Consider the following 26,907-nt stretch of genomic DNA (forward strand, 5'->3'; position numbering starts at 1 on the left):
TGTATGTAGAAACGCTCCAATGTACAAAAACGTTACTGAACATTTTTGTAGGAAAAAAATGTCATCAATACGATTTCGCTACTTGGGTTGCCTACACCAGCAGCTGTCAAGGAACGTCAAACTGATCGAGCTGTCATCCACCGCACCAATGGCACAACCCGCCCGATTGGTCCACGGGTGATGTGTTTGGTGAAAACAATTATTGGCACGAGCCCGAGAGCGAGTCAGTGTCGTCGTTGTGTCGTCGCGCACGGTCCATTGCTCCGTGAAAGCAATAGAAAGAAAAGAACTTTTTACTTCCCCCGCACGGGTTTCACCCCGGCAGTGTGTCCTCTGTGTATTTCTCGCTGGTGTGTGTGTGTATGTATGTATGGATGCGTGTGTTGATTGAATTATGAAATCAGTGAAGTGCCTGCACCGCTGCGGACAGTGACATATCGTGTACGTTGGTGTGTTGCCCTTTTTTTGCCCCCCCATACACACACACATACACTCCAGCGCAGCCAGCATTGTATTGAGCCGGCTGCTGCTGGTGCTGCTGCTGTGTCGGCGGTGTTTTTACCTTTTTTTCCAAAACTAACGCGGTGTAGCGAGAAGGATCGGAAAATCTTTTCACTAATCATAACACTTGTTGGATTACGCACACACACACATACACACCTACACGTACAGCTTATACAGCATCCGGAACGGAGCTGCTGCTCACAACCGTGTCCCTCTGCGTGCCATTGTTAGCGATCCGTCACGATAAGCCGCTTGAAGACTGCTTCCCCCCTTCCTGTCCCCCATTTTCGTTCAGTTCAAAGCCCTTTCGGTGGCGTGATTATTATTGTTATTTGACGAGTCCCCGTACCCCAGGGCAGGAAAAGCAAACGTTTGCCTGTGCGTTTGTGTGTGTGTGTGTGTGGAGAGTGTGCGCCCGCGCGTCTGCCCGTGTCTGTGTGTGTGTGTATGTGTGCTTCCCTACGGGGTCGTGACAAAAGTGAGGATATAATAAGATAACCTCCGCAGTTCCTTTTTTGTGTGCAAGAAACTGTGTTATGTGTGTGTGTGAGTGTGTATGTATGTGCGGCAAGTGCTAGCGTGCGCTTTAGTGTGTGTGTGTGTGTGTGCGCTCGCGATAGGATTTTCCACGCAGTACACACGAAAAAAGGATACAGTGTGTGTACAGGACACGCACACACACAGACACACAAGCACACCGATTTTGACAAGCAATTTTGGATGCACATGACGATTTTCTCTTCCCCTGCACGGATTTTCCCCACTAAAGTAGGCGCTGGACTCGAACCCCCACCTGGCTGACGCAGCAATTTTTTGTGCGTGTTTTGAAAGTGTGTGCCGCAACTCCCCCCCCCCCCTCAACAAACGGTAACAAGCTCACTTCCGCTCGTCCACCAGCGGGTCGACGCAGGGTGTCGTTGCGAGCAACGGCCATCATTTCGCCATTAGCAGCAGCAGCAGCAACCGCCACACTCGTCTGCGCAAAATGGCGCGCCCGGTGGTGGCGGCGGCGGCAGCAGTGGTGGTGTGGCGAAGGTTAACGGTACTGCTGACCGTCCTCTGCCTGTACGGGCTGGTCGTGCCGACCGAGCAGCAGTCGTCGGTGCGGCACGGTTTCCCCCCGTCCGTGCTGCACGTGGAACCGGACGTCGAGGCGAGCCGCCGGCTGCCCCGCACCGTCACCCTGTCCGTGGCCGATCTGGACGGTGAAGACGGCGGTGTCAATCCGGAGGTGGCCGCCCTGCTCGGCCGTTCCCCTTTCCTGCGGGACGAGCTGGCGCGGCGGGCAAAGCGCGATGCGCCAGCACCACCACCGGCCAGCAACAAGGATGCGGCGGCACTAAACAAAACCATCCCGGCGGCGGCGGCCGCAGGGGCTGCAGCACCGCCACCAGCAGCGGCCGGCAGCAACTCGTCCACGCCGACCAAGAACACGGTTGCGTCGGAATTTTCCCCGTCGCCGATAATCAAGGCAAAGGTAAGTGGCCGCTTCACGCTTCTTTATCACGCTCATTCTGCTGCTTTGCTCTCTTTCCCTCTCTCTTTTTATGGTTTATTGCAAGAGTGAAGGCAACGGGCCTAGTGAGAAAAGGGAGGAGGTTTCTAGGTACAGATACCGTTCAAGAATCGAAGGAATTAATCGAACAACAAGACAAGCCAACAGACAACTACCTTCGAATGTCACTTCTTTTTTCTGTTGCAACACCGTGTGCACGGGGACGTAGCAAGCGCTGCGCCTGCACGGAAAGGAGAAGCATCAGCACAAATGTGAAAATCAAATGCGAAAATCCGCGCCTGCTTTGTGTGTGTGTGTGTGTACTGTATTGTTGCACTCATTCGTACGCGGCGGGGTGGGGTGACACCGATCCGTATCGACTTATTGGCGTGGCTTTGTGTGTGGGTCGCGCTAGAAAACAAAACACACACTGCGAGGTGTTGTTGTGAAATTCGGTCTTGATATGATGAACCTTCTCTGCTGCGTTAGAATACCGCGCTTCCCTCGTGCGATAATCGGCTAATGGTTGCGGGCAGATAAAGACTATCGCTGACTGACCCCCTGGTAGATGTGATAAAAAAACAAATGCCCTGCACGTGTGTTTTACTTATTGTAAAGCGAAATTTTCTCTAAACAGTTGTTTTTAAAGCGGATTATAAAACGCTTTTTTCAAGCGCATGTCGTAAAACGGTAGCTTTACGTGTAATACTGCGTCGTAAAAAAAAGGAAACAGACAACCAAGAGGACAAACCTCCCCTATCAGCTGTTTGTGTGTGCTGTGTGCGGTGGAAACAAAATCGATCGGAGTGCCAAAGGCACATTCGCAACTGATTCGCGCGCGCCGACACAAAGAGAACGGCCGATGTAATAAATGCGATGTCAGCATTTTTGACAACTACCACCCACCGCCCTTCTGCCGTGGGTGATGATGCTTCGCTTGGGAATAGAGAAAATTGTAAACAAGCGCGTACATTTGCGTAGCTATACATTGCGTTGGTCGAAGAAACGGCGTAACACAACAGTAGACCTTGCATTAGACGAGGAAGAGAAGAAGATGATGGCGGTGGTGGTGATCCGTGGGAACGAATGCGTTTGTGTTTGTTTTTCGGTACCTGCGCAGATGGGATATTATTGTGCTTTGTGATTAAATCGCACTCTAGAACAAAAGTGCAATCGGCGCACAACTGTACGAGGTGCACCTTTTTGCCGACCGCAAACAAACTTTCCAGTGGTTGGAGAATGCGTTATCTATGACTGTGGTTGTGTGTGTTAAAAAAACACAAACACGCAAATAGAGATGAGCGATTGCATTGATAACGATGCACTTGTGTGCAAAATGGTTGCGCGAGTAAAAGGAAGAAGGCTTTTTCTTTATTTATTTGTGAAATAATTCCCTGTTTATCTCGCGATCTGGGCAAGGTTTTGTTTGCAAACGCCACACGTAACAATAATGCCAATTGTGGTGGTTGTCTTTGCTGATAAGGATAAGAAACAATCAACGTGTAGTAGGGACGGGACAAATACAAATCAATATTACGCATTAGTCGCTCAGAATGTTACTCCTAACATTACGTAGCATTTTTGTACGTTCAGGTCCTCTTATCATAAAACTGCGTTTAAATCAGATTAATTTTTGTAAAAAAAAAACTACGAATCATCCAAAGGGAAGGCTCCATCATGCGGCAATACAAGGGATTGTTATCAGTCGGTGGATCGCTCCTGCTGCTGACCTGAGAGCTTTTAGTGAAATTACTGAACAACCGAGTTAAACGATCGGCACTATCAGATGTTTGTAGTAACATTCAAGCTGATGGAATTACATTCGGGCAACAGTTTGAAGGATATTGTTTGAAGTATACGATATGAAAGAGAATCCTTGACCACAGTGATTCCGGGTTAGATTTGTTCCATGACAAATAGATCCTTGAAGTCTTCTTCCTTGAGACGACTAGAACCTTGAGTAGTGGCGTGGAAAGTAACTCTGAAGTAGTAGGATATGATATCTCGCACTCAAGAGCTATAGTAGGACATGATTGGGGAAGATTTTACGTCCCGAAGATTGTTAGGCGTTAAGATATTCGTGATTCAGAAATTTTGAAAGATGTTGGACCTACAATGCAACACAATTCAATGAAATTATATGCAATATAACGATAGAGACATCCTCTATGGACCACTCCAAGGCCAGCATTGAAGAGGAAATTGATAGGAACATCTTCATTCGCTTTCCAGAACTTCGTTTAGTATTTGACACCACGGACGTTCTGATCATCCCTATTGAAACAGACGACTGACAATGGTTTAATTATCAGTTATTTCATTATGGTACCACTAGTAGAACCCTTATTACCAAATACCAATTGTTATATGGTCCACTTTTCATGTCCTAAAAGAACACGATTAATCACCCATCTTCACATCCTTTAACAAATGAATGCATTTGGTGTAACGTAATCAAAATCAAACGTTCTACTGTCACTAACCTTCTTCCCCGTGATTATTCCGAATCCAGTAAGTTGCCGCTCTTTTCGCTTAAACCACCGCCCCGTGACTGTGTCCCATCAGTTTGCGGAGTGTATCCAATTTCAGTGCGGTGTATCAATTCCGTTGATAAATACACTCCGATCGAACGAACGCTGGTTAAGTCGTTGCCGTTCGTTCACGTCAGTTGTTGTGTGGTAAGCGAAGACGAGCATAATGAAGTGTAGTCGTTTGCGCTTTTTTAACCTGTGAACGGACAGTACGGCGTAAACACGGTACGGAGGGGGTTGTAATCTGATCGCGTGGACAGGTTGAGTGGCCCTTCAGTGACCCTACGCGCTGCACCCATTAGCATATTGCAAACTCTTTTTTAACCTGAATGTAAAGCAGTAGTTTGACCGGGTTTTTGTCCGTTTCGTTCTGCTCGAAATGTGTGTCAAATATACCCAACACGTGTTATGGCGGATTTGGAAGACGGAAAGGACAATTCGTTTGTCCGGTATGTCCATTTTTTTTTATTGCCATCATCCCGCATTAAAAGAGACGATTGATTGTAATCAACGATCTCTCCTATTCGTACTTCAATATTATTGTGGTATTAATTGTGTCCCAGTGGGAAGAGACGTCCTTAGCCCACATCTGAGCAGAGCCCGCAGCATTGAGCGTGATTTGTTTCAATTCTAAATCCAGCGTGTACCAGCCTTGGCAATGACGCGTACGAAAGATCTTCCTGCTTGAGTCACCATAGCAACACCAAACCAGTGCATGAAAGGGCAGTGATTTGTTCCCTTGTGCGGTGCTGTGCTGCACACACATGCTTTGATGTGGTGTGATGTTTGATGTTTATTTTGTTGGCCGTGTGTGCTACTGTGTTTATGCTTGCGGTGAAGCGGCGTCAGCGCACTCGTCGGGGACTCGATTTTTGGACCGACCACAGTGAGGCGGCAGATGATGCGAGATGATGACTCGTCCATCCTCGGCGACCCATTCCCCGGAAGCGTCCAATAAAGAAGAGGCGTCCTTATCAATCAGAGAGCATTATTCTTCTCAATTGAAACTTCGTCTGTCCCTACACTCTCTCTCTCTCCCAGACAGGAAAGGGCTGCACTGGATGTGGAAGTTCGGGGTCTCTGCATAGCTCCAGTACAGTAGTACAGAACACACAGATAAGCAGCGCACTCTGATTCATCTTCTGCAATTCCAAGCACTATCGCTTTGAAGGAAGTTGTATATTCTTCTTGCTCCCTCCATTTGTTTAGCTAAAAAGAAAGGAGCGATCTTTCATGTTTTGCAATCATAAACAGTGCCCTAGCATCAACACATGACAAAATTCTTTCCATTTTTATGATGTACTCTTTGTTCAAGAGTCACTGCTTTCCTGTAATGGTCTTGGGTTTGAAATTTCGCTTTAAAATTCTCGAGCTTCCTCTCTCATACTTTTTTGAGAAATTTGTGTCTTTGTTGAGACTTTTTTAAAACATAATAATCACAACTGTGCCTGCGTTGGCAAATATGGCATGGTCTCTTTCCTTCCCATGCTTCGTTCGTTCTCCGGTGGCCCTTTTTTGCGCAATTTGTGTTTGCTGACTAATGAAATCCTCGCCCGCAGCCCTTTTTTCTCCCTGGAATACAGTATCAAGACAAGACCACTAGTCCAGGTCCAGAGTAAGTTAAGATAGCGTGTGTGTGTGTGTGTTGTGCAGGCTCAGCAGAAACCACCACCACCACAAATGAGTCAATCGTATTACAATAACATTGAGACGCTGTAGAAAATTGTTTGGGTTAGCTGAAATGCAAACCTGCTGGAATACTGTTAACTTTGTATCGTTATAAAGCACGATCACACTGATGGCGGGACTGCTGATAGAGACTTGAAGGGGAAGGTGTACGGAATGTAAACTTTAAACTCAACTTTAATTCTCAATGAACTGTTTCAACTGTTAGGCTCGTTTACAAGTGACTCAGTTAGGTATTTTTTTAAATTATTGATTGGAGTCATTCAGGTTATGTATAGACTATTAAATCTGAGTCAACAGTTCAAGCTGTCGATAAACATTTACAAATGAAAATTGCAGATCCTTGAATATTTTGTAAACGTTGGTTACTTTGAAGGAATCTTTGTTTATGAATATGGCGCGATTTTGATGATTGCAGCATTTTATGTTACTTATTCCGGAGAGGTTTTAGAGATGTCTACGGAACTTTAAGAATGAGATTTCTGTGTCGGCATGTTTTTAATGATTCAGTTTTCTAATGCTTATCATCATTGATATGATCGTTTGATTATGTTCTTTTTGCGTTCCAACTACATTTGTATTATTTATGATGCCTAAAGGATGATGTTTTCTAACAAGAAGGTAATAATATTTTGTTTCAATTCTTGAAATACTTTGATGGTTAGATTTATTACAGTGTCATCTTAGTGTCACCTTCTTGATATAGAGTAATAATGCCTGTTTTGGGTATTCTTCGGCGTTTGCTTGATACACTAATCACACGTTATGTCTATACTAGTGATGGGTAAAGTCGAATGATCTGAGTCGTTCGGATTCGTTCGGAGTCGTTCGGAGTCGGAGTCATCCGGAGTCGTTCGAAGTCGTTTGGAGTCGTTTGGAGTCGTCGGAGTCGTCCGGAGTTGTCGGAATCGTCCGGAGTCGACCGGATTCGACCTTCGAAACAAAGACCTGCATACGAAGTGCACGCGCAAGGCAAAACACCAAAAGAAACACAAGGAGATGAAATGCCTGATCACATTGCACCGGACGATTGCTATTAACTCCGACCGACTTCGATAAAGGTAGTCTCCGGGCGATTCCAGACGACGCCGAATGACTCTCAACGACTCGGTACGAGTCTGAACGACTCCGGGCGACTCCGGACGGCTCCAGACGACTTCGACTCCAAACGACTCCGAACGACTGATTTCTGGTGGAACTAGTGGTTCGGATGTTACGGGAGTCGGATACTGTTTATGTGATGGTAATTGCACTCTATAGCACCCTTTCTAACCCCCCAATCTAACCCAATCGAGTGCAATTCCCATCTTATAAAGTTCACTTCCGATAAGTTCAAGGAAACATCCTACAACTATGAGAAACCCCTGAAAACCCTAATAAGTAGTAAGTAAGTAGGCTGATTTTTATATTGGTGCAATGTTATAAGCCGTTGTATCTTGTGATACTAAATTTTATTAGAAAATAAAAGCTATTTGCGAAGCATTGAAACTGTTCAAATTCCGTAGATTTATAATGTCATTGGAAATCCATAAATCTTCCTTTGAACATCTAGGCAACATCAGGAAGTCTCATCATATGGAAATTCCTATTTATTCATTCAATTTAAAAGGCTTCATTACGGCTAATGGATGGAAGGTACGGCATAAATCTTAATGGAAGGTAACAAAACGATCCAGATTGCTCAAGTGATTGGTTTGTTTCTGATCTTCTGATCTTACTGTCTGAATATCTGCCTTGTCAAGTGTCAAATTTCCTGGTTAATGTTATCATAGGTCTAAAGACCCTAAAATAGGTCTTAATTTTATCACTTTTCTTCTCTTTTTAAATATCTCTTTTTTTCTAATAAATCTGATGCAATCTGACACATATTGCTCTTCAATTTCACCACCAAGCGACGCTCCACAAACAAGGACAATAATTAATCGACCAAAACAACCTAAAACACAGCAAGGTCATTTCTATTTTCATGTCATCGGCCCGTGGCCGCGAAATCGTTTATGTCACCCATATTTACCACCTTCACTTCTTCCTTTTCATCATCGATCGGGTTTGTTTGTCGCACCTTTTCACTATCTCGAACGATAGATGCGTATGCATGAACCGTGAGTATATGAAGGTGATTGCGCTTTGGAAATTTACTTTTAATCTATTTCATCATCATGAACTTTAATGTTTTTGGAAATTACATTTTAGTTCGCATTGTAGAGTTAACTGAGTTGTGTATCAGCAATGAAAAAAGATAACAACAATCTAATGAAAAAGAGAGATAGAGAGAGAGAAAAAAAGAGGAAGAATGCAATAAAGTGTTAGCGATAATGTTATTTGCATACTGTCTCGCCGAGAGCAGCTGCCCCCCAATGTCTTGGAATCTTTCTTTGTGCCGTGCAAGGGAGATAAAATGTACGAAATGGATGGTCCATCCTATTTGCACCTTTGAACAATAACAGAATGTAGTTCAATTGCGTCTCTTCTTCAAGCACATCTGTCACCTCTCTGCGTCTGTGTGTCTTCTCTTTGTCGTTGAACCGTAACCGAAAGAGGAGAAAAGCGACACATTTGCACAGCAACACCAGCACCAAAATTGCTGCTTATTTTTCACAAAAAAAAAACGGAAAAAACACACACACAACCCAATAGAACCATTTGAGTAAAGTACTCTGTGTTGCGCGTACGTGTTATGCATCGGTGACGCCAATTGCAGCAGCACCGTGCGCCGGGGGAACAAAGAAAATCTACCATTTTTGGCGTTGTACGCGAACACGACCCCGACCCAAACGACGCAAACGGGATTTTTTTGTTTTTGAAAGGTTGAGGAAGCTTTTTTGTGTAATAAATGTTAGAATTTATGGACCGCCATTGTGTGTGAGTCAATGGTTGTCTATTCCTATTAATCACTTCATTGCTGGAACTGCGCGATGTGTGTGCAGCGCAATTATCTCCTCGCGTTTTAGTGCGACGACACAGCCACAGTCATCACAGGTTTTGATGATTTTGTCAATGCGGCATGGAGGAAAATTGCTATTAAACAATTTACATGATTCATATGGCCCCCCCCCCGTGCCGAGAGATAATGCTGGAAGGGGGGAAATGTTGGAAGCTGCTGTTGCGAGCCGGGAATAGTATGCCATGACACGCACACACGGTGTGTGTGTGAGAGAGAAGGAAAGAGCTAATTGTTGCATTCTAATTGCTCTAGCTCTCGGATGAGTTATTCCCAGTACAAACGACGAACGATGATAAGAAGTGTTGCCGGATGTGTGTGTGTGTGTGTGCCGGGGACAAGACGGGGTAACGCCTTCGCACTAAATAGGCAGGATGCATTTACGACGGAGTGTGGGGGTGGTGTTGTCTATTATACACACATCTAAACGCCACTTGGGTCATGATTTTCAATCGTGTGCGGCAAACGGAAAAGATGAGATGATGGGGGCACAGCGTGCAAGATTTTGTCCTCTTGCCATTAGTCATCGGCGGGTGGGGGTGTGACCATCGTCACTCAACGTTAAATGGGATGCAGACTTGATTGTGATGCATCAGTGATTTAGTTTTTATTGTTCTAGGCGTGTTAAATCTAGACGATTTAGATTGTTTATGTCTTTCTGCTTTGTTAGTGCTCTTCTACAGGGTTAAGGGAGGATAAATGATTGTCCATCGAAACGATTTACTCTGTATAAGTATACATTATCAAGAATGGAACCTTGGGGCATTAGGGACACGTGAATGAATTCACGAAAAACATTAAATTTAACCCAGATCTGTTTTATGCTGTCTGCTGCTTGCACAAATTGTAGGGGAAGCTGGGTCGAAATGGTAACCTGCATTGTTGGCAAATTAACACGTTTGTAATGATTTCTAATTATTGGAAAATATCAAATACAATGTTTAAAGCTCTCCATGAACGTTTCATAACCTAAAATTTCAAAATGATAGGTGATCAAAAAATAACAACTAAAATGTTTGCTCGAAACGATGTAATTTTTACCGTCTCGAAAATAAGGTTTCGTTAGAATTTAACATATAATTAAAGCAAAAAACGAATGTGTATCCAGGCACATGATAATAATCACTGATTTACGTGAAAAAAGTAACCATTTACATTTATTAGAAAGTTTTTAATGTTAAATTTAGTAAAATATATCAAATGGGGCAAAAGGGTTGGTATGTTTTGACAAGAGCAACATGATTAGGCTGTAGAGTAAGCTAAGGTCGCTACAATATATTAGCTTTACATGAATAAAACTGTGCATACATACAGCATTATACCGACAAGAAAAATTACTGACCACATTTGAATTATTGAAATATTCATCCATTTTATTAAATTTTTTAACAAATCACTTAAATACTAAACTTAAATCTCTATTTTAACAATTCTACCAAAATGCAAGAGCTTAAACCAAAGCCTAAGGTCCAATGTTGTGGCCCATTTTGCCCCTTTGTTTTGATGTGTTTTGACATTTGGTGTAAGACCATTTTGTCCTATAGCGAGACCATTTCACCCCGCACAAGTTTTTTTCCACAGCTTTTTATGTTAATTTTTAAATTTTATTTTATTCATTTATATTTGTTGTTAATGCGTCTACTTCTGATTGTTTTTCACGAGTAAGGTGTTAAAGCATCGATTGTCGTCAAAATATCAGTGTAAAATGGTGTACCCAATCAGATACATAGAAAAATCCTTAACAGTACCATATTGTCCCTCTTTCCACTACTGAACCAGCCGAATCTGAAACAAAGTTATTTTTTCGTTTTTTTTTACAGTTTATGGACTGTAGAACCTTCAACCTTTTCTTATTTTTTTTTCATGCTTTTTAGTACGTTTTAAAGGACCGATATGGCCATTTTGCCCCGTATTCCCATAGTTCATTATGTGCTGCTTTGATGAATTCCTCGAATATGTCTTTATTTTCCATTAAACGTGGATGTTAAACTCTCTAGCAGCAACTTAAATCAACATCAATCTAAAAGACTTGTTTCACCTTAAACCCCTCTCATGTAATGATCAAATGATAAATGCTCTTTTTTTTCGCAATTTTCCACTTTCAGACGACAAACCTGAACGATTCCCACGGTCAGCTGATTGTGCACTGGCTGGGCGAGGGTACGGACGTTATGATCTGTCTCGCCCGCGAACCACCGGACACGGACATGAAGTCCCCGCCGCCATCACCCTCGCGTATCTTCATGTCCGAAGACTATGGCGATACATTCCTGGACAAAACGGCCGACTTTATGCTCAACATTAGCGGCGTTATGACCAACTCTACTGTGGAGCAATTTTTTACGCACCAAAAATACAACACGGTATGTAAGAGCAGACCAGGAGGAACGTTGTGAATGATGTAAATTAATTAAAACGCTTTCTTTTGCTTTAGATTGTCTTCATAGACCCGCGAAATCAAGCGATATTCACGTCAGAAGACTACGGCAAAACGATAACGATGCGAAAGCTTGACTTTACTCCATCGGACGTATCATTTTACGACTCGGATCGGCGAACTTTCCTCGTGCTGGACAAGCGCGATCCCCAGCGGAAGGTTAGCATTGGCGGAGCAATGCGTCCTTTTAAATGTAGGAATGATCGTAACACTTCTCGTTTCCGCTTTCCTTGCAGCTATATTACACAACTGACTTTGGCGCATCGTTTACGCTGCTGCAAAGCTACGTCAAGTCCTTCCTCTGGTCATCGGGAGACGGAGTCCCTATCCATCTATATGTGGAACGCAAAGAACCAACAAGTAACTACCCTTGGTAACATCTCCGAACATAGTCACAGTTTGTAACAGATTACCCTTTCCCTTCCTCGCACCTTTTACAGACACCTCGTCAGTGATTTTCTTCAACGCAGCCGACCTCTACACGGGCAACCGGCAGTTTAACGTGCTCGTCGAAAAGGTGGAAGATTTTCATATCAACAAAGACTTTATGTTCGCTTCGCAACGCCTTCCCAACAGCACCCAGCTGCTGATCTCCTACAAGCGGGGCAAGTTCGTGAAGGCCGACTTTCAAACCGAGCTCGACATCCGCGGCTACCACGTGGCGGATGTGGAGGGTCGCCGCATTATGATTTCGGTCGTGCACACGGAGCGCATTTCGCATCTGTACGTGTCCGAGTCGAACGAGGACATGACCGATATAAAGTTTGTGCTGAGCCTGGAGAACATTTTCACCTACGTGCCCGAGCTGAACTGGCGCACGAGCTGGTTGGTGTAAGTAGCGATTAGTTTAAACTTAAAATGGAATTATAAATACTAAGGTCCTTTTTCTTGGTGCAGAAAATCGTCCGAAACAGCCTTCACCGACCTTTACCGGGTGGAAGGGCTGCGCGGTATCTACATCGCATCGAAAATGAACCGCATTCCGGTATCGGAAACGATCACACCGGACTATCTGATGTCGGTGATCACGTTCGATCATGGCAATACGTGGCGCCCGATCAAGGCACCGGAAACGGACGACGAGGGAGCGCTGCTGAACTGTGGCAAGGACTGTAGCCTTCATTTGTCGCAGAAATTCTGTTCTCTTTACCCAGTAGCACGGTATGTTACGCTCTTTTTCTGTAACATTAAATCCTCTATTGAGACATTATTAAAGCTCTTCTTCGCTTTTTTCCTACAGCTCTGTGACCATCATGAGCTCAAAAACCGCCCCGGGCGTCATTATGGCGGCCGGTGTCGTCGGAAAATCCCTCAAAGGCCATCCCGGCGTTTATATTTCGCGTGACGCGGGTCTAACGTGGAAGCAAATCCTGAAGAACTACTACTTCTTCAACATGGGCGACCACGGTGGCATTCTAGTGGCGGTCAAGTACTTCAAGCTGAAGGGCGAAACGAACGAAATCCTCTACTCGACGGACGAGGGCGAACGGTGGCACTCGACACCGTTCATCGGCAACCAGCTGAAGGTGTACGGGTTGATGCGGGAAGCCGAAGCGAACGGTACGATCTTTACGCTGTTTGGATCGGAGCAGGAAGAGCATCGGTGGCTCATCATTAAGATCGATCTGAAGAACGCGTTCACAGCGAACTGCACGGAGGATGATTACAAGTTCTGGACGCCGGGAAGCTACTCGGGCGATTACTTTATGCCGTGCGTGCTCGGCCGGCAGGACACGTACCAGCGGCGCAAGCCACACGCCAACTGCCACAATGGCATCGGGTACGAGCGGCCGATCCGGCAGGAGGTGTGCGAGTGCAACAGCTGGGACTTTGAGTGTGATTATGGCTTTGTGCGAAGTGGCCAGAAGCGATCGTTCTGCGTGCGCAACAAAACGTTGACCAGCTTTGACCCGTACGCGGTGCCGGCCTCGTGTAAGCCGGGTGCGTTTTACAAGCGAACGCGTGGCTACCGGAAAATCGAAGGCGACGTGTGTGTGGACGGCTTTTCGTCGCAGTTTCTCCCCCAATCGATCCCCTGCCCGATGGAGCAGTCGAACGAGTTTTTGATCATCGCGCAGCGGGAAAAGATTGCGCGGATCGATCTGCGCAACAACAACACGCGCACGGAGTTTGCCATTCCCGGGCTGAAGAATGTGATCGCGATCGAGTTCGATCAGAAGCGCAACTGCGTGTTCTGGGCCGATATACTGACGGACGTGATCGGCCGGCAGTGTTTGAACGGTAACGCGACGCCGGAAACGCTGGTAGACAATGGACTGTCCTCCGTCGAGGGCATGTCGTACGATTGGATCTCGGAGGTGCTGTACTTCGTGGACGGTATGCGGCTCATGATTGAAGCGCTGCGAGTGCCACCCCCTGGGACAATTCCACCGCCCGGGTCGCCACGAACGCCCAACGTACGCCACACGATCATCGACAGCAAGTATCTGAACAAACCGCGCGGCATCGTGGTGCACCCGATGGAGGGCTACCTGTTCTGGACGGACTGGAACTCGATCCGGCCGTCGATTTCGCGCTCGAATATGGACGGGTCGGATGTGCGGGAGCTGTTTACGAAGCCGCAGGTCGCGTGGCCGAACGGCGTCACGATCGACTACATGGCGGAGCGGTTGTACTGGGTGGACGCGAGCAAGGACTACATTGCGAGCAGCGATCTGGATGGTAAAAACTTCCACAAGGTGATGCAGCAGGACCCGTTCGTGCAGCATCCGTTCGCGGTGGCGGTGCTGAAGGACGTGATGTACTGGGACGATTGGAAGCAGAATTCGGTATTTTCCGCGGACAAGGATCACGGCATTATGGCGAAGCTGGTGGCGGAGAATATGACCAATCTGATGGACATGAAGGTGTACGGGCACACGATCCAGGTCGGAACGAACGCGTGCTCGAACAATGAGCGCTGCTCGCACATCTGTGTCGGAGGGCCGAAGCGTACGTACAGCTGTCTCTGTCCGGATGGTATGGAGCTGGTGAAGGAACGGTGCACGTGTCCGGCGGGCACTACGGCGCAGGCGAATGGGTGCGCCCGGACGGGCAAAACCTGTGGGCCGAAGTTTTTCAACTGCAACAACACGCGCTGCGTGCCGCAGATGTACAAGTGCGACGGGGAGGACGATTGCGGCGATCGGAGCGATGAGGAGGGATGTCCGGCGGCGAAGCCGGCCTGTCCGCCGCACATGTTCACCTGCAAGCTGGACCAGCAGTGCATCCCGAAGCACTATCTGTGCGATTTCGATCGCGACTGTAAGGATGGAAGCGACGAGGAGAATTGCAAGACCCCGAACTGTAAGACGAACGAGTTTACGTGCGACAATGGGCGGTGCATTAAGCTGGGGTGGATGTGCGACGGAGAGGACGACTGTCGCGACGGGTCGGACGAGAAGGACTGTCAGAAGAAGAACGCCACGCTGGTTGAGTGTAAGGCGGACGAGTTCCGGTGCAATGTAACGAACGCCTGTCTGCCGAACCAGTGGCGCTGCGACACCGAGAAGGACTGTCCAGATGGGTCGGATGAGGCGAACTGTAACAACAACACGTGCGAATCGTGGATGTTTACGTGCGTGAGCGATGGCAAGTGCATCTACAAAACGTGGCAGTGTGATGGGGCGGCCGATTGTAAGGATGGTAGCGATGAGAAGGACTGCCCGATGCTTACGGGCGGTGGCGGCAGTATAGACGCAGGCAAGACGGAAGCGCCGACGAAGAAACCGGGCATCAACATCAAGCCCGGCCAGGAGTGTCACGATTGGATGTTCAAGTGTAACAACGATCGATGCGTGCCGTACTGGTGGAAGTGTGACGGTGTGAACGACTGTGAGGATCACTCGGACGAGCAGGGCTGTGGCGAGCAGGGACCGGCGGGCGGAAAGCCGATCGGAGGAAATGGAACGACAATGGCTCCGTCCGGATCGTCGAGCAGTTCGACGCCGCCACGGCGCAAGGATCGTACCTGCGGGCTGCATGAGTTCCGGTGCGATTCGGGTTCGTGCATACCGAAGCGGTTCGTGTGCGACAGTTACAGTGATTGTCCGCGCGGTGAGGACGAGGAGAACTGCCCGAGCCATAAGCTGTGCAGCAACAACAACTTCCGGTGCCGCACGGACGGTATGTGCCTGCCGATGGATCGGTTCTGCAACGGGATCTCGGACTGTGTGGATGGCAGCGATGAGGAGTGCAATTTTAAGCCTTCAACGTAAGTGTTCCTGCTGGTGTTGGTGACTATTTTGAGAGGTAAATCTAATTTTGAGGCTATTTCACATTTTTTCTCTTAGATCGGTGACGACGAACCGCAACTGCAGCACCAATCCGGGCGTGTTTGCCTGTGACAACACGTGCTTCGCGCTGATGCTGCAGTGCGACGGCAAGCCGGACTGTTACGATGGATCGGATGAGGAAAATTGCTCCGGCAATCGGAAAGGACGACACTATCAGGTAAGGAGTGCTAGGGAGTGAAATATAAATCAATCCACATCTCATTTCACACTCTTTCTTTCTGTCCACAGGTCACACAGATCAGTGTCGATCAGCGTTCGCTCAATTCGACCAGCTTCCTGATCTTCTGGTGGCTTCCGGCGACCGTTAGCCTTGAATATTTGCCCTCCATCTTCTACAACAATGAGTGGAAAAACGTATCCAACTGGATCACGGAGACGGAGTATCGCTTTACCAACCTGAAACCGTACACGACCTACACCGTGACGACGTACGTGCGGGAGAAGGGCCAAACGAAGATTACCCCACCTTACATTTACTACGAAATTGCGACAACCGAAGGAAGTAAGTTTAATTGTCTGCTTTAGTAGAAGTTCAAGAGTTATGATTTTTAAACGATTCATTCATATCGGAAAAGAATAATTCATCCTTAAAAACGATCGTTATTCGAAACTTTTTTTTTTCTTAATGATTCGTGAATCATATTACGCGTTAGATTAACAAAGAATCACAATTCTTAAATGATTCATGAATGTCGAAAAAGAGTGATTCTGTTTTACGATTCGTTTCGCAATTCAGAGTCATTAATCATTTTAATGATTCATATGAGCCATTCTTTCAGACAACTATTTACGGATACATTCGGATACATTGAACAATTATTTGCTCCAAAATTCAAGATGTTTAAACGATTCACAAATATCGTTAAAGAACTCTCTCGTGCAAGATTCGTTTCGTAGTTCGAATAACTCGCTTTTATTGATTCATATTAATGAACCATTTATAAAGACCCATGAAGCACAGCACTTATCAGACACAGGTTCATAACTAATTCAGAATTGTTTCAATAATTCTCATTCTTAAAGAAATTCATGAATCATTTCTAGATTTTAAAAACCCTTTACAGGGTTTTTCAAGACACTTTCAAATGTAAATATTGTTATTGACCGCGTGCTAGATGTTAATCCACATCAATCTGATATTTTATTTCCATCATAATATTTTTTAATTTCTTCAGCATGATTTTCAACATTTCTCAAGCTGGATTGAGTTTGACAGTTCTTTGTTGTGTGTTGAAAATCATGTTCTAAACTGAAATTTCATTTTGAAGCAAATACACCGTTTGTCAGCTGTTGAAAAACATGTAGGATGCGGTGAATAACTATGTGTTTTTCAACAGCTGTTATAGTGTATTTTCATAGAAAAGTCAGTTCTTACGCATGATTTTTAACACATAACAAAGAACTGTCAAACTCAATCCAGCTTGAGATGTGTTGAAAATGATGTGAAAGAACTGAAACATTATTGTTTAACATTTGACAGCTGTTGAAAAACATCTGGCAATCAATAAAAAATGTTGCAGACATTGGAAATTGACTCGGAAAACCCTGTATGTCTACTTAACGTCTTCTTTACGCTGTAAATCGTTGTAACTTCAGTAAGATTCATCAACATAAAAAAGAGCAATCCTGCTTTACGATTCGGTTGGTCATTCGAAAGGCTCTTTTTTAATGCTTCATATGAATGAACAGTCTTTAAAGATTCATAAAGTACAAACAAACCTGGAACAATGTTTAACCTCCTCCCTCTCTTCACTTTCCAGTCCCTTCACCACCGCTGAGCGTTTCGGTCATACAGCAGAACGGTTCCCGCGTGCTCGTCAGCTGGGAACCACCAAAGGAAGCGAACGGCAAGCTCGAAGGCTACACCATCAACTATCGCCCACAGTCCAAAAACGTAACGCCCGCCCAAAACGTCAAGGTAAGCGCATCGGAAACGAGCGTCATCATCGACAAAGACTTCAAACCGCACGAGGTGTACGAGTTTTGGGTGAAGGCCCGCAACGGCAAGCACGAATCGCTCTCCTCCGTCATGGTACCGCTCACGTTCGATGGCACATCGTTCGTGGAGAAGGTAACCCGCATCGAGGTGCTAAACAAAACGGCCAAATCGGTAACGCTGCGCTGGAAGCCGGTGACGAATGCGGACGGCTACATGGTAGTGCCGATCCTGCCCCAAACGTATCCGGTGCTGCCGACGATCAAGGTGCAAAACGCCACGGTCATTACGCTGGACAACATGGTACCGGGGACGCAGTACGTCATCAAGGTGGCCGCCTACGTGAAGAACTTCTTCGGCCAGCACGAAACGACGATCGTTTCGTTCGGCGGTGTGCCACTGCCCGCGCTGAACGTGGAGCTGAAGGAAAAGACGGACCAGTACGCGTTGCTGCAGTGGGACGAACCGAAGGGACTGGACACGAGCAAGCTGGTGTACGGGGTGTACTACGGCACCAGCATGGATGCGCTGTTTGAAGGTACGCAAGCATCGTTGAGGGCATTTTGTATAGCAACAATTTTATAATAACGATTTCCTTCTCTAATTTGCAGCCGCACGCATCAACACAACCGCTCGGAGCATTAAGCTGGCCGGCCTGATGCCGTGCCAATCGTACCTGGTCAGCGTCGGTATCGTCGGTCCGATCGGGCCCGGCCCGCTCGGTCGCAATCCGCTGAAGCTGGAGACGGCTTACAATCGTACGCTTCCACCAAAGGAACTAACAGTAGATATTAACGAAACTAGTCAAGAAATGACCATCGAATGGCAGCATAGCTGTGCTTTGGATTTGACCGCATACCCAGCATACATTGTAAGTGTATATTGTGTGAGTAAAGAGGAATGTAGAGAAAATGGTACAAAACAATCTTCTCCCATCGTCTTTTCGCACAGATTACGGTACGCGAGCTGACGCTGAACAAAACGTCCGTCGTGACGGTGCAACCGTCCAGCAACAAAACCATGGTGCACGTGTTCCGACAAATCCCGAAGGGTGCGGCGTACGAGATTTCCGTCTCGACCGACATCCCGAACGCGCAGGCCGTCCGGATGGTTGCGTACTCGGCTCCGCTGCCCGCACCCGATCAGCTGCAGGTGTGGCCGGAGCGTAACGGCACGTACGTCGTGTTTTGGAAGGCGGTGAAAGATTTCAAGGACGATGGGTAAGCGTTTTGTTGGGACTCAAAGTTAGAAAGTAGCGATTAATTTGCTCTTTATGGTTTGGTTTAGCTTTACGTACGAAATTATTGTGCACGAGGGCCACGGCATTAACAGCTCCGTGCCGCCGTTCCTGACGATACCGGCCAAAGACCCGCCGGCGTTCATTCAACCGGATCAGCTGAAATCGATCGCTGATCATGGCGTCTTTACGGTTGGCGTTCGACTAAAAACGGACCAGGTAAGATAGTCGTTGGCTTAAATTTATATGAATCCTGAAGCTCATTTGCAATCGTTCGTCATCTTCCCCTCCCTTCCAAACCAGGGTCTGTACTCCGACATCGTAGAGACGGAATCGTTCACCAAGTACAGTGCGTGGATCATGATGGAACCGTCCACCGCCACCGTCAGCTCGGCGTGGAAGTGGATCGTGCCGACGGTCGTGGCGATCGTGCTGGTCGCAGTGCTGGTGTACTTCGTGCAGCGGCATCGCCGGCTGCAAAGCTCGTTCAGCCGGTTCGCCAACTCGCACTACGACACGCGAACCGGTGCCACGCGCATCGGCTGCACGCTGGACGATGACGAGCACGAGCATCAGGAGGTACCGCGCAGCTTCTCCGACGACGAGCCGCTGGTGATTGCTTAAGCGAACGTAAACGACAGTGCAAGGTGAGTCTGGAGGCGTGTGTAAAGTTTGTCCCACGGGCGCACGGGGGCTTTGCTAATATATTTAATAGATTACGCGTGGTAACCATACGATCTCTCAGATAAAATCCTCCTTGCCTGCGTGTCCACACCAAGACAAAAGGCAGAGGCGGGGAAGGGTTGATGTTGAAACGGAACGCTCCGGGGGTTTATAAAAAGTAGCGCGAACTGAGCTGAAGCGCGAGCACAGAACTGAACCACATTATGCTGATACACGTGTCCGTGTGTGGTGCGCACGTGTTTTGTTGCGCAGTAAATCCCCCATTCATCGTACATTTAATCGAGTCAGCCAGCTTCCGACGACGACGAAACGCGCGGCGTGTAACACGATATTATACCGGGCCGAACAGGGAGGCCAAATAATTGATATGAAAAAAAAAGAAAACAAACAACAAACCCTAACAAAGACGTACTAAAGAAAGTCAAACAAGAGACACAAGAAATAAATGAAAAAAAAACTAAAATAAGCATTAAGAAAAAATGTGTTAAACAAAGAAATAGAGACAGAGAAAAGGGAGAAATAGTGAGTGACGAGAGGAGTGCTAAAATGGAAGCAAACAAAACTGAAAGACTAAACTAATTTTTTGTGTATTTATGTGTTGTTCGTTTTATTGAAATAGATTTATTTAAAGTGTAGCCAAGTGGGAATAGAATTGGACAGTAGCAAAAAAACACAAAGCAAAAGAAGTAATAATCGTGTCGTTCTGTAGAGTACATTGCTGCGATACGGAACGAAATGAAGAGCGCAGTAAGCAAAGTTTTGTTGTGGAAAAAACAGTCAATATATATATATTGCTAATTGTTTGACCGTTTGTAGCAAACTCTTTGCGTGTAAACTATTTGTACATTCTGTTTATGTTGTTTGTTCTTCTCTTCCTTCAATCCTTCCAACTATAATGTCATATACAATTTGTTTGTTTGTTTTTTTTCTTCTTACTCTCGGGTACAGCATGTGTGTTGCGTGTTTGTCGCGCGTTGTCACGGTTTTTTAATTGTAATAATATAAATACTATTAATAGGAATGTTTAAAGAAAAAAGAAGGGGAAGAAGGGGAAGAAGGGGAAAACTGCATAACAATAAAACGGCAAACGGTACCACTTGTGGGCACACAGCACGTGTCTCTTGTGGGAGAGTAGAGGAGCACAGATTTGCTCATAGAAAGAAGATGTAAGAAGAGACGTTTGCAAGTGTACAGATTCTGTGAAATTGTGGCGTGTTTTGCGAGGAGAATATTTGTAAAAAAAAACAAAGCAAAAAACTGTAAAATGCTACGATAAGTTACAATACACATCCTTTTAAACGGAGAAACAAGAGTGGAGAGGAAGGTGAACGCCTCATCCTTCTTTCAATTTTCTCCCCCCTAGAGCAATTGCGCATTGAATTAAGCTTGAGTTTGATTGAACCACGGGTATTACGTTTCGTATGAATTTGTATGAGCAATGTTTGAAATGGGTTTTTGTAATTGGTAGTGATTTTAGCAGACGCGCGGGGCAAAAACGATCGCATCGTGCATCATTATAACATCTCCAAAAAATAACTGTATTTTTACTATAAGATGAAAACAGAAGGGAAGCTCCTACGGGAGGATAGAAATAGCTCAGACATAAAATACTATCAGAAAGTTTACTTAAACCCCATTTTTTCCCGCCACCAACCAGAGGCATACCCCAAAAATGCAGATAGAGATTTGGTAGGACCGAATGTAGGTCCCTTGCGTTGGGCTAACTCGTAGTGATGATCGTAACTGTAGAGGCATCCGCTTCCGACTGCAGATTTTGGGTAAAGGAGGACGATGAGAAGGTATTTGTACAGTAGGACGATTGCAAGCAGAGCAAGAGTGAAGTGTGTGGTCCAAAAGAAAGGTAAACGAACGATAGGTTAACTATATTGTGTAATTTTTGGGTAATTTTCTGTCTGTGGATGTGAGTTTATGTGTGTGTGCGCGATCGCTTTCATGCGGTACGGGTAGTTTTAGAACCACGCCTGACTACTATCAATCTACTAAAGCCGTGCATTGATAAGCTCTATCAAACGGGTAGGCGAACAGAGAGAAGGGAAACAGAAGTGGATTGTTTGGTAAATGTTCTTCCGTTTAACAAGAAAAATGAACAAGAAATCTTTGGTTTCAGGCTTCTCTAGACTAGAACACACACACACACAGGACTACAAACCAAGAATTCCAAAATAAAAAAAAATAAATGAAAGAAGGTCCTTCTTCTTTTGCAACAAAAAACAGTAGTGAATATAAAATAGTCCGCCAGGGTTGCAGAAACTGAGTTGTGTGTAATTGATTATCTTTACGATTAAGTAGCGAAACAATAAAGACGACAATGAGTATGTGTGTGTACGTACGACGTGTGTACTCCCCCATCCCAATATGTATGTGCGCCATTACCGCCCAGCTGCGGACGCCCTCAGTACGACAGTGGCTGTTCCCCAAATGGACGGGGTCAACACAGCTAGAGAGGGATTGGAGTCTCAACAGAAGACGCCAAAAAAGAATATTTAGAGTTTTCTTTTTTCTGCATCTATGTTCTGATGACTTTTGGTCCTCGTCCTGTCGGCATATTTACAGGCAGTGCAGCAAAATGTCATGAGTATCACGAGATATTCACCAACGAAAACAATGATCATATCCGTGGTAGCTTGATGCTCATTGCTGATACTCAATGAAAGTACGTCATGACATTCGGAACGCGATTCTGGCTGTGAAAAGTGCTGTCTAATCCCACTGTTTCAGTCACCAACACTCATAACTGAAACGAAGCTCAAATCAGCTCACGTACACAACTGAGATGATCAGTGATGAGACTCAAACAGTTGGTGGATCAATCACGTGCTTGATGACATTTTGTTTAGCACCCAACTCTTGAACACTCACTTGGTCACGACATTTTCTCCCAAAGATAATCACGACATTCTTGGAATATACTTGGCGTGTGGCAAGCAGCAAAATGAGCATTCTTTCTCACTCTGTCTGGTTTGAAGGTGTGTCGGGTCAAACAGAGTGAGAAACCGTGCTAGTTTTGTTTCTTGGAACCACTCGCACGCACCGCATATCTCCCATGACCATCGCGATGATCACTGACTGAAAATGTCGCGACCAAGTGACTGATCAAGAGTTTGTTGCACACAATGTCACCAAGCATGTGATGGTCGCAAACAACTGTTTGAGTCTCACCTCGGATCATCACAGTAGCGCTCGTGACGCTGAGATGATTTTGTTTCAGCCGGAATTTGTCATGACTATGTTAGTGACATTTTGCAGATTTGATCACAGTAAAAAAAAGTCATGACATAGTGACTGACCAAGCGTTGGTCGCAAAAATGTAACGAAGCATGTATTGGTCACACCAATCGTTTTGAGTATCATCTCTGATTATCACAATTGAGTACGTGACGCTGACATTGGATTTTGTTTCAGTCAGATTTTTTTATGACATTGACAGTGACATTTTGCAGCACTGCCTACAGGACGATGTCCCGTTAGAGCCAATCCACTAGGAGTTAATACTAACTCACCATAAAAAATGATACGAAGATGCTTAGTAAGAGCTATTGTTATTCTATTTTGTGCTAAATACCCTGCGCTTGATAACAGATAGTGTCCTCAACGCAGCACAGAATGTTCCTTCTCCACATGTTGCCTCAAACTAATGCATTCCTTCAGCTTACCCTTCAGATAGACGGTGGTCATAAAATCGGACGCAATGTTGTACAGACTCTCAATCTCCACCTTGGTCGCGAGCTGACGGAGCAGCAGCAGCTCCCGCTGTATGTGTCCCTCGGTGTACGGGCGCTTGGTCATCTGCTCGATGCGCTTCAGCTCACCTTCCCGCAGCGGAACACCCTGCAGCCCGAGCAGCTCAATGTCGGACGGGAACAGTCCTATCCAGCGCATGGTCGGCACGGCCAACGATCGTTGCTGGTGCACCATTGCCTGTGTGGGAAGGAATGGCGAATGAGTGAGTGGTGGTGAATTGAGAACAAAAAGGATTCAGAAAAAATATACCAGTGAGCCAAATTTGTAGACGCAAAAGATTTCAATTCCATGCGGATCGGCATCCATCAGTCCGTAGATGGGCACGTGCGTCCAGTCGGAAATCTTTTTCAGCAGCAGTCGCGTTGAAACATCCGGATATCCTTTGGCCTGCAATAGCGCATGTATAATCATACCATAACCCTCTTTTAAAACAAACTTTCCCCTCTACCGTTATTAGCACGAGTGTGTCGGGAAATGTGCTCAAAATGCCATCCTCCAGGAGTCGCTTGAAGACGGTGTCCTTCTCAACGACCAGCACCAGCTTGGCCGCTAGTTGGATCTCCGTCACGCTCCCGACATCCAGCGGCACTGCCGTGCCCCATCGACCATTGCAATCGATCCGCTGTCCATCGGTCAGCGTGAGTACTATCGGGCCCGCGATCAACCCTTTCGAGGTGTTGTACACGTGCAGCTCCCACGGGTCGGCATCGAGCAGCGCGCAGACGTCCTCGAGCGTAGCGTACGTATAGGCCGGTGTTTGCGCTAGCTCCAGGTGCAGATAGTAAAGCTCCCGCTTCGTGCAGCTCGAGCCGGTAGTAAGCAGCTGGTAGATGGTGGCCAACAGCTGCACCATCAGCTGTAGGCGCCGTGTGTTCCACGGTCGGATCGTTCGTCCGTCCTGCGAGGGTTCGATCGTTTGGAGACTAAAAAAAAGAAAGCACGAGAATGTAGTTCAGGGAAAAAAAGACCCGTGTCCTTGCGATGCACTTTACATTCCGTTCTCGATCTTGCACGTTTCCCAGCGTGCCTTACTACGCCGGATTGTCAGCGGGATGCCTTCGGTAACGCAGCGTTCGATTTGCTGCAGCAGGTCGACTATTTTCGTCTGTATCTCGCGATGCCGTTCGGACAGTTGGCTTCCCTTCTCTTCCTCCGGTAGTAGCGGCGCTGACAGCGGTCCCTCTGCCTGCGCTGATTTCGTGCTTTCGTCAAACCCGGAATCTTCCCAACCGTCCACCAACCGGTCCGCACTGTACTGTGTGTGCGTGTTCCAGTCATTATCGAGTACGCGCTGCTCGGTGTGCGTGTGGTGGCCCGTTGCTATGCCGTGTGGGCTGTGCTGTGACGCAGCAGCAGCAGGCTGTGATGGACTGTGGTTGATATTTTCCGAACTTGAAGGCACAAAACAATGAGTTTCGTACGGCGCGTGTTCATTTTTCTGCTTTTGTGTGGCTGTTTCAAGTAAATCGTCCTCAAATAGGAATGCGTTTGCTGGTTTTAGTGATCTTTCCTGTGAACAATCGTTGTGAACGGTAGTGGAAGTGGCGTTTACTGCAACAGTTTGCTGGTCGTTTTGGTGCTCCTCTTTTGTGTCGTTATTGTCGGCAAATTCGTTGAACAGCTCGACAATGTTCTCATCCCAGGCGAGTGATTCTAACTGCAGCTGGTCGGAGGAGCTTTCATCCAGGTTTGAGGCCAAATCGAAGGGCAGCAGGATACTGCTCGGAGTGCTGGAGAAGGATTGGTTGCTTTCCTAGGGGACGGAAAAGAAAACAGTAACACTCCGATGACGGTACAAGTGTGTGTCTCATTTCCGTTACCTCAACATCCTTGAAGAAATCCGCAATGCTAGACGACATCATGCTTCAAGCTGTTTTTACAAGGTAAGTGGATGTATTATAAATTTACTGATTAAGCATTTGCACATAAGCTTAGACTGTGGTTCGTTCCCGATGGAGCGACTAGGTTGAACTAACCGATAGGTGAATTCGAATCCAAGCATCCTTTGAACAGCAGCAGGCGGCTGAGGAGCTACGGTTACGCTAACGCGCCATATTGCATTTTTGAACAATGAAACCGTTACAATAAGAGCGTGCAGGATGTTCGGTTTGCAATTGTTTTGTAAATTTTGATCGTAATTGTTATCTACATCGTGTATCTCTTATCAATCAAAATTCGTATTTTTGGTGATGAAAATCGTTGTTGGGGGTATAATTTAACTATAAATTTAAAGACATTTTTAAATAACAGAACTCCCATGTGCCGCTGCATTATTAGAATACTGAAGTCGTTTCTAAGAAAAACTGTTTCCTAGATCGTGGCATTTAAATACCCGTTTTTTTATACAGCTGTACAAGCAGCGGTAGAAACTGTCCTTATATGTTTATGTCCTTGGTCTTGCCTTTAAAAAAATGTTATCTTCTAAATCTAAATGTATGCTGAAATACTAGCCATAGCAAAAATGGGAATAACTGTCCAGCTCGGAACAGGATCTACCCGATGCAGATTCGGTGTTCGCAATCAATTCTGGAGCCGATTCCGATTCTGAAATCGATTCCGAATGCCGAACCGGTTATGGAGATGACTACGTAGTCGGAATTGACCCGGGAATCGCAATCTGCTTCGAAAAAATAAATAGAATTGATTCCGGAATTCAAATTGACTCACTTTAGGAATTGAAATCAGAAGTTTTCGAGGCGAAATCAATCAGTCCCGGAAAGTACATGAGAATGAATCGTTTACAAGTAATTTTAGATTACTTAGTTTTATGTTTAAACTATTTATAACATTTATTGCACGAATCACATAATAAATAATAAAAAACACAATATATTGATGTCTGGGGCCGCGCGCACGAGCCGCACCGTGAGCCCTACCGGGAGCCCTGCTCGACCGGTAGCCTGTACCACACTCCTTCGTTAGGTGCGCTCTGCACACACTTAGCGCGCATCGCTAAGTGCGGCGTATTAGTGTGCGTGAGCGCAGTGTCGATTCCTGGATGTCGACCAGCAGCAGCGCAACTGCTACGGCGAATCCAGGGCTCGTCACGTCTATCCACAACACTTAGGCTATCAATAAAATCGTTGTAGCCTAGAACCCAAACACCTTTTCTCATTAAGATGCTAAAACTAAGCCCACTGTGATTGCAAAGCCCATTCCGTAGCCAATTGTGATTCCGGAGGCGATTCCAGAGTCGATTCCGGAAACTGATTCTGAACCTAATATACGGAATCGATTCCAAAACAACTGTGAAGCTAGCCGGAGTCGATTCCAACTAAAATTTAAATCATATATTATTATTAGTCCAAAAGTAAAGTATCGAATGGTAAGGGTAAATCATCCGTTTCGTTGATTGCGCTGTTCGAAGCGCGTAGTGGTAAAAGGACTTTTTTTTAAGTT

General features: G+C 46.0%; 2 protein-coding genes across 10 annotated transcripts; one reads left to right on the top strand and one right to left on the bottom strand.

Moving 5' to 3' along the window:
* The first annotated feature begins 196 nt into the window (after positions 1 to 196).
* LOC120905118 (sortilin-related receptor-like) lies at positions 197 to 22,115 on the top strand. Of its 9 annotated transcripts, none has more exons than XM_040315863.1 (15): positions 197 to 364; positions 1,274 to 1,981; positions 11,263 to 11,520; positions 11,592 to 11,753; positions 11,831 to 11,954; positions 12,035 to 12,425; positions 12,492 to 12,755; positions 12,835 to 15,807; positions 15,887 to 16,046; positions 16,118 to 16,391; positions 17,650 to 18,363; positions 18,437 to 18,696; positions 18,777 to 19,045; positions 19,113 to 19,281; positions 19,366 to 22,115. In XM_040315863.1, the coding sequence occupies exons 2-15, from the start codon at positions 1,490 to 1,492 to the stop codon at positions 19,684 to 19,686; spliced, it is 6,831 nt and encodes a 2,276-aa protein (XP_040171797.1). In that variant the 5' UTR covers positions 197 to 364; positions 1,274 to 1,489; the 3' UTR covers positions 19,687 to 22,115. The 9 variants fall into 9 exon arrangements, with proteins under 9 accessions (XP_040171797.1, XP_040171788.1, XP_040171789.1 ...); XM_040315854.1 differs by having other exon boundaries at positions 197 to 441; positions 19,366 to 19,686; XM_040315855.1 differs by having other exon boundaries at positions 197 to 441; positions 1,277 to 1,981; positions 19,366 to 19,686.
* A 1,209-nt stretch (positions 22,116 to 23,324) lies between these two features.
* On the bottom strand, positions 23,325 to 25,459 carry LOC120904018 (meiotic recombination protein SPO11). Its single transcript, XM_040313721.1, has 5 exons — positions 25,329 to 25,459; positions 24,501 to 25,261; positions 23,957 to 24,431; positions 23,758 to 23,895; positions 23,325 to 23,685 (listed from the first exon to the last, which is right to left on the bottom strand). Exons 1-5 carry the CDS (start codon positions 25,368 to 25,370, stop codon positions 23,356 to 23,358), a joined length of 1,746 nt encoding a protein of 581 aa, XP_040169655.1. The 5' UTR covers positions 25,371 to 25,459; the 3' UTR covers positions 23,325 to 23,355.
* Positions 25,460 to 26,907: the final 1,448 nt, after the last annotated feature.

This window comes from Anopheles arabiensis, chromosome 3 (genome assembly GCF_016920715.1).
Source record: "Anopheles arabiensis isolate DONGOLA chromosome 3, AaraD3, whole genome shotgun sequence".
Classification (NCBI taxonomy): Eukaryota; Metazoa; Arthropoda; class Insecta; order Diptera; family Culicidae; genus Anopheles; species Anopheles arabiensis.